This window comes from Tauraco erythrolophus, chromosome 1 (genome assembly GCF_009769465.1).
Source record: "Tauraco erythrolophus isolate bTauEry1 chromosome 1, bTauEry1.pri, whole genome shotgun sequence".
Classification (NCBI taxonomy): Eukaryota; Metazoa; Chordata; class Aves; order Musophagiformes; family Musophagidae; genus Tauraco; species Tauraco erythrolophus.
This window is the reverse complement of record NC_141465.1, coordinates 76,738,761-76,753,845: the sequence shown is the minus strand read 5'-3', so window position 1 is coordinate 76,753,845 and position 15,085 is coordinate 76,738,761. Positions and strand designations below refer to the sequence as shown.

At 38.7% G+C, this 15,085-nt stretch overlaps 1 protein-coding gene across 1 annotated transcript in view; it reads left to right on the top strand.

Moving 5' to 3' along the window:
- IPO5 (importin 5) overlaps nucleotides 1-6,926 on the top strand; it is a 49,366-nt gene extending 42,440 nt beyond the window's left edge. The window contains exons 24-26 of the mRNA XM_086611172.1: nucleotides 2,163-2,391; nucleotides 3,941-4,082; nucleotides 6,802-6,926. Coding sequence (XP_086467298.1) covers nucleotides 2,163-2,391; nucleotides 3,941-4,082; nucleotides 6,802-6,888 — 458 coding nt within the window. The 3' untranslated portion in view covers nucleotides 6,889-6,926. The remainder of the gene's footprint in view (nucleotides 1-2,162; nucleotides 2,392-3,940; nucleotides 4,083-6,801) is intronic.
- Nucleotides 6,927-15,085: the final 8,159 nt, after the last annotated feature.

Here is a 15,085-nt window from a genome sequence, read left to right as displayed (position 1 = left end):
AGCTGTGGATGCCCCATCCCTGGGGGTGTTCAGGGCCAGGTTGGATGAGGCTTTGAGCAACCTAATCTAGTGGAAGGAGTCCCTGCCCATCTTTAAGGTCCCTTCCAAAATAAACCATTCTATGATTCTGTGTGCTGTGATTAGGAACAAAATAAATCCATGTCATGAGAAGCTTTCTGCACTATGTTTTACTGTGTTCTCTGAAAACATGTTTGTGAGCTTTTCTTTATAATTTAATATCTTTACTGATTCAAATATAGCACTGACATACTGTTCAATTGCAAGTTTGTAGCAGTATGTAAAGACTTAACATTATTCAGAAAAAGCAGATGTATTAACGTGCATTTTTGGCAGTCAGTTTTAAAAATACAGGAATATAGGGAGAAATTGTAAATGGCACCAAAACTACATTATGATGAAACAAAAACAATTAAAAATAGAATTAGTAAAGAACAAAATAGTGAGATTGAAGGAAAAACTACAGCAAATAAAGTAACTTTTTAAATTTATGTGACTGTCAACGTTGCTTCTATTTCTTATGTTGGTGGAAAAATATAATCAGCTATTCTCTGTGAATATTTTCTTAATCAACTATATGCACTGGCCTCAAAACTTTCAGTGGTGTGAGTTGTCAGAGCAGTCAGTCCTCGGAAAAAAACTATTATTATTATAGAAGATCAGCTTTTATACTCAAAAAGGTTTTCTACGGATCATCTACGATAACATCTGTGTGAGAATAGGTCTGTTTTCTAGACAAGAAAACTTATCTGCTAAGCTGTAAGGAGGAGACTATGCTGATTCATTTTGTTGCCCTCCTAATCTTATGGCTGCAAGGACACACATTACCTACAGAGTCATCCATTAGTATTAGGGAGCCTGAGGAAACACAGATGAGATTTAGCTTTAGCAGTCATGAAAACCTGAGGTATAAAATGCAGACTCAATTTGCCTGGACATTGTAGACTTCTGTGAAACAAGCTGCTTTGTGGAAAAGTCCAGCATCGTCATCCTGCATTCAATATACAAGCTAGTGAGTCTGATGACCAATGTTTCTGCAGTTCTGTAATGTTTATCAGACCTATAAAAGTATCCTTGTCTAGCTTAGAGTTAATCATATTTTTTCATAGCTGCTAAAGTCTTAAGAATTCTAATTCAGTGGAGTTAATATACCCAGTGTCACTGTATTCCTTCACTGCAAAGCTGCTACTTACTCATCAAAATGAAGTAGTGTGAGATCTCGCTTTTCTTCAGTAATTGGAGTTATTCTGAAGTCTGCTTTCTGCACAATTCCACAACCTGTTTTCTGTGCTGATACAGAATTTTACAGCTTTAGCATTCTGTTTTTAGCAGAACAGCACAAAGACAATTGTTCCTGTATGCAGGCAGAGTACTCTGAAGTATGTATGGACACTGGTAACTAAAAACATGACATTAATGTTCAGTTAGGAGTGTGGATGTGGTTACCCACATGACTACGAAAAAAGAAAAATTACTATTAACGTAGCAAGAAAATTGCCATTTTTCCTTGGTGTTTGATTTTTACCATCTAAACATGCCAAGTGGATTCTCCAGATGAGATTACTCCTATGAACTTTTCTTAGTGCACCTTTTAGTGTTGGGAGGTGTGTATCTGTACGTACATACATATTTTTACACATATATGTGCGCACAAGCAATAGATGTACAGCAGGCATACACTGTAGACATGCACTACAGTCCAAATTAATGTGAGTGTCACTGTATTGGTGCTTTTCATCATCCTGTGTTTATAGAGCCTGTCAGATTAAAAAGATAATGCTTGTTATCTATGTTTTTTACTCTAAAATATGATGTATATTGTAGATTGCACAACCCCAATTGAGAGACACAGGAAGATTAATTTTTTTTTTTGCTTCTCAACTTATAAAGCAAGTCTAGACTTCTGCAGTAGCTGTTTTTTTTGTTTCCTTTGATAGCTTTACCTATCTGTTTGGTTTTCATATGATGATTATTGAGCAGGGAAGAACCTAGAAGTAGTGGGACATTGGGATGACTGAGTTTTGGTGCTTGAGCCACAGAAAAACCAAACCAAAACAAAACACCATTTTTAATATGTGCAGTAGTCTCATGTAGAATCTGTGATGTTAATAAAATATAACTTGATTGTGTTGTTTAACAATTAGAGGCGCTTCCATTGCTGGTGAGAGTGATTCAGTCACCAGATGCCAAAACCAAAGAGAATATCAATGCAACAGAGAACTGCGTTTCAGCTGTGGGAAAAATAATGAAGTTCAAGCCTGACTGTGTAAATGTTGAAGAAGTCCTGCCACACTGGTTGTCATGGCTTCCGCTTCATGAAGATAAAGAAGAAGCTGTTCACACTTTCAACTACCTGTGTGACTTAATTGAGAGGTAAGGCAAAGTCTTGACATTAATGCAGAAAGTAAGCCTGTTTGCAGGTTCTTTCTTTGCATTCGTTTTCCAGAACTGAGAAACTGCCAGGTTAATCTGCATATGCTTTAGGGAAGATAATTTGGAATGTCAGAAGTGAGCCTTCCAGGATGTTATTGCTGTTTTTTTAAACAGTCAGTGTTCTCATCCTAACTAATGTCTGTATGGCTTGAAAAAATTCCTGGCTGCTTTATATGTACATGATGGGAAAAGATCAACTGGGAACTTCTACAGAAAATGTCAGGAAAATTTTTGGTGCTCTGCTTACAAATCAGCATTAGTAACTGATCAGGTCTTTTTACTTAAGAGCAGCACGCGTGCTCTTGCAGCCTTCTTTTCATAACCTTTTAAAGTAGCGTTGCACCTTTTTGCTTTCCAAAAGCTTGAGTATCAGCAAAACTAAGTATGAAGGAGAGACATAATACAGATAAATTCATGATACAGTGCTGTCTCCCTTAATAAGTTTGTAATAATAATTTCTGTTACTATTGAAAGCATCTTGTCCCACAGCTTGTTCTTTAGATTTGTGCTCCCTCATGTACATGAATGGAAGGAAAAAAACTACTCAAGTGCAAGTTGCACTTCACAATTGAGTGGAGGAGTGTCAGCTTTTTCTGAGTCAGAGTGCAGTAGCCATGTTCTGGCTGACACTGCATTACGTCTTAGTAGAAAAGTAGAAAGGAAATAACTCAGCTTTCCTACAGCCTTTTCTGGTATGTGAATACCTTGTATCTCTTGGTGCTTTACTAAGGCAAGGTCTCAAAATGGGTGCCGGCAACTGAGATCTCTATGCTCGATAGTAGTACAGTTGTGTAGAGCCACCATAATATTACTGACGTGTGCATGTACACAAATATATAGAAATCAGGAATTACGGTACTAGCACGCTTTTTTACCCAGCTCTCTGCAGGTGGTTCAGCCTTGCTACATACTTCTGGAGCTGTCAGTCCTACATTCACAGCTTCTGCATTCCAGCAGTGGTAGGTGGCAGGGCTGGAAGTCGATCATGTTTTCCACCCAGATCCCTGGTTGCCAGCATTCCTCTACTCCAACACTTGGTTGGGAAAGAGGGAGCAGAACTGCTTACTTGCTGCGTCAGTGAGAGCGCTGGCTGAGAGCTGAAGTCACTGGTGCTCTCTGATGGCAGTAATAGAACACAACCTCCTCCCCTTGCAGCACAGAGAGGAATAAGCCCTTTTAGACAGGGTGTTTCTGGCACACTATTTACAGTTCCATCTGCATGGAACTGAACCCTTCTGTAAAGTAACTTCTTCCTGATAAAGTGTAGGCTGGTTAAAGAATCAACTGGTTAAATATTAACTGCAGAGGGAGCATTCTGTCAGCAGGCAACAAGGCTATGCATACTTACTCAGCTGGGTGAAACTTAAATGTGAATAAGCGACTTTAGAATAAGACATTTCAAAGTCACTCAACTTAGATGTAAAATGCTTACATTAATTTATTTAGTTAAACATTGATTTATTTGTAATACATATTTTGATTTTCACAGCAACAACCCAGTTGTCCTCGGTCCCAACAACTCTAACCTGCCTAGAATATTTGGTATAATTGCGGATGGTGAAATTCATGAAGCTATTAAACATGAAGATCCATGTACCAAGCGGTTGGCTAATGTTGTTCGCCAAGTGCAGGTAAATAAATGCTTGCTTAATTATGTAAGGGAACATTTAGAATCTACTTTCAGAAGTAACTGAGCTGTTAAACCAATTTTGAGAGCCTTGTCTCCTTAGAAAATAATGCTTCAACCAGTGATCTTGGAGATCCTTGTACCATTAATGATAAAGTTGGTAACGTATGCACTTAATAAAGTCTGTCTCTTTTGATAAACTTCAGCAGCTTATTAATTAAAAAAAAAAAAGTTTTAAGATAACTGTAGCTAGACGGCTAAAATGCTAGCCAATATTAGTTGTTTGTGGTTGTTTTTTTTCTCCTGAGCCAGAAATTAGTATCTGAAGAGAAATCTGCCTGTCTTTGTGTCAGTGAACTGTACTGCAGGATTTGATCCAACATGTGGTTCCGGTGTAGCAGTCCCCAGCACCCTCTGGCGACTTACTAATATAGCAGAGGCTTGGGATGTTTGCTAGAGAGTGAGCACAAACCACAAGTAATTTTACTACTGCCCTCTTTAATCCAGTGCAAATATAGGCAGCTGTTGGATGCTTTCCCTACCTTTGGGGAACTGCCTCAAGGTTCACTTCCCTTTATGCCATAATGAGTACTTACGGTGATGGGGATGTCCAAGCATTTAAGCTGCAACCATCTACAGTTTTGAAAGTGATAGTGCTTGTCGGGCGGATCTGATCCAGGGCCAGATGTTATCAGGCGGACGTACATGACAGTTGCAGCACTCATTGATAGAAAGCAGAGTGCCTGGCAAGCATATATCTTATAAAAATGCGTGGAGGATTTGTAGCAGCTGTTCGTTATTGTCCCTTCTACCTGATATGCTTTGGCTAAACTCAGGTTTGAGAATTTTAGGAATAGTTGATTTTGGAAAGGATTCACTTGGATGAGTGTATCAGCCTGTGAGATCCATTATGTCTGGTAGAAAATGACTTGTTAAAACTCTGAAGGCATAAAAAGAATGAAAACAAGCAAGGTTTCAAAGTGAAAATGGTGTAAGTGGCTGCTCTGGAGCCTGGCTGACATATTTGAATCCTTTCTGTTAGCACTTAAAATCTGGATATGGAACTTTATATCAGGGTATGCTAATGCATTTTTTCAGTTTACCTTAAATGCTCAAGATTAGTTAATTTATTTTTTTAACAATACAGTTGGCACATACATGTATTAATTCAGTATAGCAAAGCCTTGTTTCTGCCAGGAATGCTAGGATCATTAAGATGGAAACAAGACTTGTGCATTGGTTAAATTATTTGCCTTCAGACTGTGGGGGAAAAAATCTTAAAGGTCATGTTTTTTTAAAAATACAATTTTAGCTTACTTTTACCAATTGTTACCAGTCTTACCTCTCTTCACACATACTTTGACTTCACTAAAGTACTGTAAACGTTTTATACCATGGTAGGAACTTTAAAGGCTGTGTAGTTGCTAACAGTCAGCCTACTGCTGCTTCCCAGATTCCAAGTGAAAGACTTTTTTTTTCATGATCTCAGTAAGCTGTTCCACTGCCAGCATCTGATATGGGTCATTACGGTCATAGCTGGAATTAAACTTCTTTCCTCATGCTTAGGTATTCTCAGGCCAGAAATATTTCAGTGTAGAGTGTCAATTCAAACGTGTGTCAGAAATGCTAGAAGAGCGCATCTAATTCTGCAATATTACGTTATGCATTGAGAGTCAAAAATGCCTAATATTATTTAAAAGTAAAAACGCAAACCCAATTCAACTTGAGGACTTTGTTTTCAAATTCTTTCAAATTTGTTTTTACTTGATTTTTTTTAAAAGCGTGTGTGAGAAAACAGCATTGTGATAGAGCTAAACATAAAATATACCAAATATAAAGGAAAACAATTCTTTTAAATTTACTTCAAGTATACTGCTATCACAAAAACCAATCTAAAGACCTGTAGCCAGTCACCTGCAATTTTTTTTTTGCAGGTGATTTTTTTTTTGCAGGTGAAAGCAGGGTGCCAGATGCTTACAGCTTCTGTTGATAAGTGAATGAATACTGCTGGCTTTTTTTAATTTTCAGCATTTTCTGGTACAGTTAGAACTAGTACCCACTGATGGTGACTTTAAAAGCTGATGTCTTAAGTGAGGGCTGTGGTAATACAGGTGAGATGTACTGAGGGGCAGGAAAGTGTGGGCTTGGATTTACCTGGATAGATGCCATGTACACTCTCTTCTCGCTGGGAAGTAGTTTACCATTCCTTTCACTAAAGAGTAATGCTGTGTGTTGGCAGCAGAATTTTGCGCGTGTACATGTGGTGTATGCAGCACATCATGCTGTAATCACAGTGCTCCCTTCCTCTGAACGCGTTACTGGTGCACCAGTGCCCAAAAGATACTCTCACATTTAGGTATGGTTCAGTTTTGCCTCAACGTTGACCTTTTAACTTCAGTGCAAATTGGAGCGAGTGCTGAGTCTGTGGTTATCTTAAGAGCGTCAGTTGTCACTTGACCCACTGAGTTACAGGGAGTTCCCAGGAGCTTCGAATCAGGTATGCTGGTGCTATTTAACCAGAGCTCGCTTCTGTTCAGCGTTTCAGAGCATCTCTGCTTGAACCTACATAGGAGGGTGTGTAACTGAAGGTTACTGTTCTTTTTGGCATGTATATTACAGGGATAAGCCCAGTGAATGTTGAGCTTTGTAAACATGTGGAAGTTTAGCATGTGCCTTAGAAGCTTGTCAGCCTGCATAAAGACAACTTCTCGTTTGTTTTCTAGACATCTGGAGGACTGTGGACAGAATGCATATCACAGCTCAATGCAGATCAACAGGCAGCCATACAGGAGCTCCTGAACTCTGCTTGAAGGGCCTTAATTATCATCTGCAAGAAAACTAACTCCAAATAAACGTTTACCCTATTGTTTAGGTTTCTTTTGTTTCTTTTTTGAGTAAAACCAGAACTGTAGTGCGTGTAGGCCATTCTTCTGCAACCTACAGGCAGTGGCAGCAGGAAGAAGCATTCTTTCAGAACGGTGTTTAAATCGGTTTCTATCCCACAACACGGAAGAAATTTCCTGTAAACCCTACAATAGCACTGAAGAGTATTTTTCTAACGGTATAAGCCATCCATACGATGGTGAAAGGGAAACAAGTGGAATTTTCTCATTAGACATAATGAATTAAGAAACAGCTTTAAGACCTTGTATTCAGCAGTAGATGTACGTTATAACAGATAAACGTTTCTCTACATCTAGTGTTAATTGTATTAATTGGAGTGTGAGTCTTTGTAGGGTAGAAAGTGTCCTTCTGCCCAACAAGTTAGTAGATCAAAAGACGAAAAACTGAAGACAAACATCGAGCATGAAGACCTCATTGATCGCACTTTCAGATTCCCAAAACAACTTGTACAGTGACTCAATGAGGAAAGCTGTTCAGCTTCCAGCCCTTGAATGTGAAGTCTCTTTGGCATGTCTGACAGTATCTCATTCACTCCTCAATAAATGACATTGAAACACAAGAAGCTTGTGTAGAAGTTCAGTGATGTGTGGTTCTTTTAATTTCCTCTTGTGAAAAGATGCAAGTAGCAAACTATACAAGTCATGATTTTATATTTGAAACTTTGTATATTGTTGCCTGTTAGAGATTTTATGCATTTTTGTTTCTTGGCTTTTTAACAAATTTTTCACCTGAGTATGTAGAACGGAAACTTAACGGCATTCCTTTTATGACAGTAAGTTGACATATATTGGCTTTGAAATGTTTTTCATGTTCAGATAAGTTCCTAACTTATAAAATGTAGTGTTGTTCCAGCTGCAAATGTGCTACATGATCTGGCAGCCGGTGATACTGTTACAGTAGTCTGTGTTTTGTTTAAAACGATTGGGTAGTTGATAGCCTGACCTGAAAGAATCCAAAAAACTTTTCAGGTCTTTTTGGTACTGCAAAAGCAATGCATCATTTACCAGTTAACATACCAGCAAACACAAGCATAGAGTATCTGATTTCTGACAAAGGTGAGTGAAGCTTTTGCACTCTGTTACTTTGAAGGTGTTAGTATATGTGTTGATCTTTAAGAACTTCAGTTGTTTACTGAAGTTGTTGTTCAATCTCAGTAGTCTCCTAAAACACACAAATCTTTTCAAACAGTGTGTAAGTTTTCTTCCTTTATAACAAGAAACGGTAGAACATTACACGTAATGAATTGCTCTCTTACTAAAGAATAAGCTCAATTTTGCATTTGAAAATGTTTCAGAAAAAACCCAGCTCAATACAGAATGAGGTGTATTGAAAACTGCCTGTGACCAGGATAGCCAAATCTTGGTGACATCGATTGCATTAACCAAGTGGCTTGACACTGTAGTTTGTTTAGAGGCAGCTGAAACGGTGTAACAGAGTCTGGTCCAGTTTCCACTTTGTTAAATATTGTTAAATCTCCAGAAATTCAAGCATTCATACATCTGGAAAATGAACTGTTAAGGATTAGATACCAGTACTCCTGAGATAACTGGTAAGTCAGGTCAGTTATCTCAAGCACTGGTCCTGACTACAAAACTTGGTGTATTTCATATCTTTCATCTTTCCTGGTGATTTTTTTTTAAGTATTTTTTATTTGATTTCCTCTTGGTCTAAAATATTTAAATTTTCGCCCACAGCTTGCTTTTTGTACTTTTTCTCAAAGCTTCAGCCTTAGAATTTTTTCTTTACCCTTCTTGGATTTACCACTATGTGGAGAAAATAGGAGTACATTTGGTATTTCCCTGAAACAGCATCAGCTTCGTCTCTCTGTAATGTAAGAGAGCAGCGTTCTAGTTGCTCTCTCCTAATGGACTACCTTGGATCATCTTTCCCGCCTGTCAGTCTAAGTAAACGAGAACAAATAGAACCAGGAGATGAGGTTGCTCTGTGTGCCAGAGCCAGCATAGAGCAACTACGTGCAGTTGCTTCTACCTTGTTAACAATCGTTTTATCAAAGAAAAGGGCACAGAGTTAGTCACTGGTCACTGCCAGCCTGACAGGTAGGTTGGTTCCAGGGAGTACCTGGAGGTCTCGTCTTGCCTCTCCCCACCGACTTGTCAGGGATAATCCAAAAGCTTCTGTAGCATTTTCTCAACTCACACAAGCTTTAAAACTCTATATTCCCTTTCCATCTATTAAAAAGCTGTCAGAATCACTAGTCTTAGCTTTTCAGGTTTCATAACTGATGCTTACACAAGTACAGAATTTTTGAGCAATCTACCATTCTTGATCTTCCACTGCAAGAGCACTGAAGTACTCTTGCCCAAAGTCTAGTATCTGCAGCTATCAAAAAAATAAAAGGACGTACTTAAGGAGGAGTTGAAGGAATCTAACTGTCATACTGATACAGGAAGGACCATAGTTTTATTTCAACCATTTTTCCTGAGTATACAACTCCATGCTTTATCAAAACATTCAGCCATTGCATTTGGTAAGAGATGTACCTAATGTAGCGTAGAGAGCACTGCAAACAATAGCGATGCTCTGCTTTGGCAGAACAAAGAGGTACTGAATCCACCCTAGACATCCAAGCACAAGTGTTCAAAGTTGTACTCAGTAACAACAACAAAAACAAACCTAGAAAAATCCCCATGCTTTGGACACACTGTTCCAGTATCGTTTCATTAGCTTATTTAAGCACATGGTAGTAACTAGCGTTCATGAACATTGCTTTCAAAAGCAGCTCATCTCCTGAAACTTAATGTGAGTTCCCATCTAAACTCTCATCTGTTCTGAAGGTGAAACTACTTGCTTTTTGTTTGCAGCTCTACATTGTTCATGAAAGACATTAATGCAGATAAACATCTAGTCTCCTTTGCCTGGCTTTGTCTACAAGAGCTCCCTGAGAATCTTATGCAAAATCTGTGTGAGAAAGCTACTTGTAGACATCATGTTTTCAACAGGGGGTTTGTGTACTGCTGTGGTGTTCTGCCATTGCCTTTTCTCTGCAGAGACTTCAGAGTAATGCTGAGTGCAAGGGCTGCTGTTCCCCAGGATAGAGCAGTTGTTATTGTGCCAAATGTTGTCTGTTGTTCTCTAAGCATCTAGATCTTTCAGTCTCCTGTATGGAGTACATGCATGAAAGTAAGACGTTTGTGACACAGATGGAATTTTTGATGAAATCAAGAATTAAGGAAGGTGAATTTCCTAATGTCTCTGTGTATGCCTGGATGTTCTGGGTATGCCAGTACAAGAGCCTTGGGCTCTTGAACTAGAGCCTTATTTTTGCCTTAGTGGTGTACACATACACTGAGTCCTCTAAATACAACAAGGGTGATAATAAAAATAATGCAAAAGTCAGATATTTGCCACCCCATATTTTTTTCAACTTTGAAGTATTTTGCTGTGCATCGGAGCAGCCTTAGCCTTTGCTATTTAATCATTCAGTCCACTCTCAGTTGCTAACATAATCAATTGTACTTACTTGCATGGAGCTTGATGGTCTCTTAAATTCTAAGAAATGTGTTTCTTGTTTTCCAAGAAGCAGTAACAGGATCTAAGCTTCTGTCTAGTAGAGGTCCTTTCCCTTTTTTGATTATCATGAAGGCGTTTGTATTGCTTCAAGAAAGAGCATCTCATAGGACAGCTTAATATCTATTGAGAATTCAGAGGGATGGGCACAATATTGGATAAAAGTCATGGGATTCATCATCTCACCTGATACTGAATATCTGTAGCAAAGCTTGTATGTAAATAATTTTCTGCAGCCTTGTTCAATGAAGGAAAACAGATGTGTCTAGGTGATGATAGATTTTGTCGTAAGGAAGTGTTTGAAACCAAAGGAGATTAACATGTGAGTTGGTGTTGATAGATGAGAAATTGTTAGCATCTCAGGTGGTCCTTGGGGTGGTGTTTGTCATTGGCAGTTCACTCATTAGCCTCAGTAGTTGTACTATAATGCAGCTACTTGGAAACACTTTGATTTCCTGGAACGTATTGTTTTTCCTACTCCTAGAATCAACCAGTACAAAAAAATAACCTTTCTCTAAAAGTCAGACAGGCTCCTTGCCGCCTCATCCTGTCAGTTCTGAAGAGACTTCACTAACTCTTGAGATGTTCCGCATTCACAGGTAAATTACCTGCTATTTAATCCCCATTCAAAGGTGTGATTCAGAAGATGCTTTTATTTCTGGAGTGTGTAAGCTGCGTCCATTAGTATCTCCTTTTCTCATCAAGTTAGTTAGATTTCTCTGACTTATCTTAGCCTCAGTCTAACATAACTGTTAACACGCTAACTATTAACAGGTGTAACACCAAGTTTGTGCCTCTTTACCACTACTGAATTAATTTTCCTCTTTCACAGTAGCCCCATTCAGGAGACATTACCCTAAAAGCCATAAATTTGGTTTACTTTTAGTTCAGGAATAGGTTTCTACAGCATCTTTTCTCTCTCAAAAGAGGTATGAGGAATGGAGACCTGTTCAGGACACAAGAAAGCCATGTGTTTCATATCTTTGAATACAAAATGCTAAGCTCAGTAACAGTATGGTTATTCCAGCAGAAATCTACGTTTTGTCTCTTGTAAGAAATTTTCCGTATCAGAATATTTGTTTTCAACAGCAGTGTCTTGTTCCTTCATGGTCCATGAGGACCAAATGTTTGGTCTTTACGTTTGTTACGCATTCACAGATTTTGCTTGCAGAATTGACTCTGGTCTTTCTAATTACCTGATAGAGGAAAAAAAAAAAAAAAAACAAATAGCCTCTCAGCTATTCTGAGTCTATTTAGAAAATCAGCCTGGGAATGGCAGCCTGGGATGATGATCTCCGAGCGCTCTTGCAAGGCTGGAGTTAGTGTGAAATTCACCTCTTCAGTTTGGAGACAAGAAACGGCGATTCCTGTGCTGAGGAGATTGTTTCTGCAATCTGTCAGATCTGTTCCTGTCATTCCACTTCAGACCAGTGACGTAAGTTTCTCCATGTTTTCAAGAGGGTAAGGTAGAACCTGGCATGTTCAAGTCAGTTTTGATTTTTATGATTTTGCTTTCTTACTCCAGAGGCTGCCCATGACCTCGCTTCAGGTGCAGGGAATTTTTGCAGCTGCTAAACTGTAAAATCAAGATATTTTTGGAGTTTTGTATTGGTACCGCTCTTAGTTAAGAAAAACTTAAACTAATATAACACTAGGTGCACACAAGTATTCATAGTGGAGTTTCACTTATTTAGCAATGGATACTGAAAATTTTACAGTAAGCAGTGAATGCCTTAAAGGTTTTGATTTTTATTTTTTTTTTGGAGGATGTGGTGTCATGGATTGTTCGTAGCAGAGGAGGCTCAAAGCTCTCCTGAGGCATCAAGTGAGTAATACTCGTTGCTGAAATGGAATTTTGGAATTTATGTCCAGAAAAGTGAGAAGGATGCATGTCAGCAGATTCTCCCTAAGGCACCATTACCCCGAGATAATTAGTGAAGTATTCCTCAGTTAGTGGTAGCTGACAGGAATTACAAGTTTAACTTCAGTCTGTTTTGCTGAGAAACTCGTTACTTGTCTCTCATTTTGCCAACACCATTACCACTGGCAGCTACCTTTTTGGGGATGACCGATGTCTTTTGAGGGTGGGGAAGGAGGAAAAAAGAAAGGGGATATTTATTCAGCTTACTATTTCTGCATTAAATGTGTGACTGCTTTTTTCCTAAGTAGCAACAGAAAGTTATATTTTAAATATCTGAGGTATGTTTTTTCATGTAATAGGTGCTGTTAACAAAATGTTGTTCTTTAATAACTGCATGGTCCTATCTTGAGGTGATAGGATTGGATTTAAATTAATTTAAAAGTTAAATATGCAGTTCATATACTGTCTTAAAAACTAGTGCTAATCTTCCAAACAAAAAAACTCCTTGGAATAAAACCCACATTTTGGATTCAGACCGAATACGATCATAACATGAGATCTTGAATCAGAGTAGCTAACTTTGCGTAATTTACTTGAAGTAAAATTGTGCAACATCAGCATTTTTAAATATCTGAGAATAAAATGTCAAGAAACATTTTTACTCTGGAGTTTTGTCTGTTTAGGAGTTGGTATGCTGGGAGGGTGGTGGAGCGTGTGGGACTGGACACACCAAAAAAACCCCAACCAAAAACCAAAACACACCCCCCCCCCCAAAAAAAAAAAACAAAAAACAAAAAACAACAACAACAAAAACCACCACAAAAACACCAAACCACCCAAGAATTGCTAACATGAGGCCTTACCAGCAGTTAACGTAAAGAAGTGTGTGGATGCAGTGGTTTTATTTCACCAGTTCTGTGCTCCAGGTGAAGTTTCTTCTGGCCAGTAGATGGAGACGATACAATTGAGTACGAGAAGGCCACGCGTTTGTATCAGGGAAGTTTGCCGCTGTACAGTCCCTAGTTTTTGGGGAAGGTGCTTCTTAATAGGACCGTTTTATAGGCAGAGTGTTAAACTAACTTCTGTTTACTGGAAACCTATGCAGAGAGCAGGTAGTTTGGTTTGAGAACTGCCTACTGCAACCCTAGAGAAAGAAAAGAGAGAGAGAGGGAGTGTCAAATCTACACAAGTTTAACCAAGTCTTCTCCCTTATCCCCATTTCTCCCATCATTAAAAAGTCTGAATAAAGTACGTGCCCATAAATAGACACCTTGTTGTAGAATAAAACAGCCATAGCAACTTTCTCCTTCCCACTGTTCACAGGCAAACTCTGTCTTTGGAACCTGCTACCTCTTCTCATCCACAGGGTAAGGACGAAAAGAGTTTCTTTCAGGGTTGCCTGTCAGTCTCTAGGAGCAAGCGAAAAGGAACGGTGGCCGTGTGGATGAGCTCCTGAGGCTCTACATTAACATAAAAAAGTGTGGATTCCTGTCCATAAAATGAGTAAAAGCTTAAAGACATTGCTGGAGGTGGCAGAGTGTGATAAGAAAATACATTTCAAGTGGAAAGTTAAAAAGGGTTAACTGGAAAAGAAAAAAAGGATATGAAATTTGAGAAGGTGGAGTCTTCATTGGCCCACATTGCTATTAAAATCTTGTCACATAATATTTAGTACCCTTTGGAGGGGGGGTGGGGATGGAAACCCACCCAAAAAACCTACATATGCAATGACCAAGCCAAACCTCCAAGTTGCTGGAATCAGACTCTTGTCATCTGTTTTATGCTTAGGCGTAAGAGTGAACTCTGAGCAGTTGCCCACTGGAACTTCTATTTTCTAAATAAACGTTTAATAATGTTTTACAGGTCTTAACAAAGTGTAGTAGATAATTTTATTCCTGCCTCATTTTTCAGCCATCTTGTCTGTAGTGTTTGGTTTGCTGGAACCCAAGTCCCTCGCTAGTCCTATGGAAAAGATGGTCTGATTTCAGTCGGTATGTTTTGTGAGTCTGTTTTTCTTCTTTACACAGTAACCAATGTTTTTCTTCATGAGAAGCGTATTGAAAAGTCAAATTTAAAAAATGAACTTATGACAAATCACATAGACCTTGTGTCTAAACTGTGAGATAGGGACGCCTAAATATTTTCTCTTGCCCTTATTCTGAAATAACCATCCCTAACTTCAAAATGCAAGCAAGCTTTTATCAGATCATCTAAAAAAAGAATCATAATTAATTTTCCATAAAATCCTAATTTTCTCTGGTCATATTATAGTTATGGTAGAAGAGACTGATTGTTTTGGTTGGAAAAAGGATGATGCTCAATGACTTCAGGCTAGTTTTCCTTGTAAGAGTTCCTCTTCCTTCCTAAGGAGGGAGTTGAGCAGCAGGCACTGCAGTTGCCACTGCCAGGGCTGTTCTGTGTAAACATCTGTGCACCTCTGCCTTGATTTTGCACACAGTCCTGATGCTGGTGCCAGAAAAGGGATATAGCAGAACTAGAAATGTTGAGAAAGAGATGAGAAGTTGAAGAAATATGCAGCACAGCTATCTGAGGTGAAACTAAAGAGGGTTAGGGCTCTTCAGATTGGACAAAGCCAAGGGAAGCAGGACAGATAACTAGTTACAGGAGTAGGGGAGTAGGTGAATAGGGAACAATTCACTGTTTCTCCTCACGCAAGATCAAACGCTACCCAAATAAAGTATTAGATGTTTAAA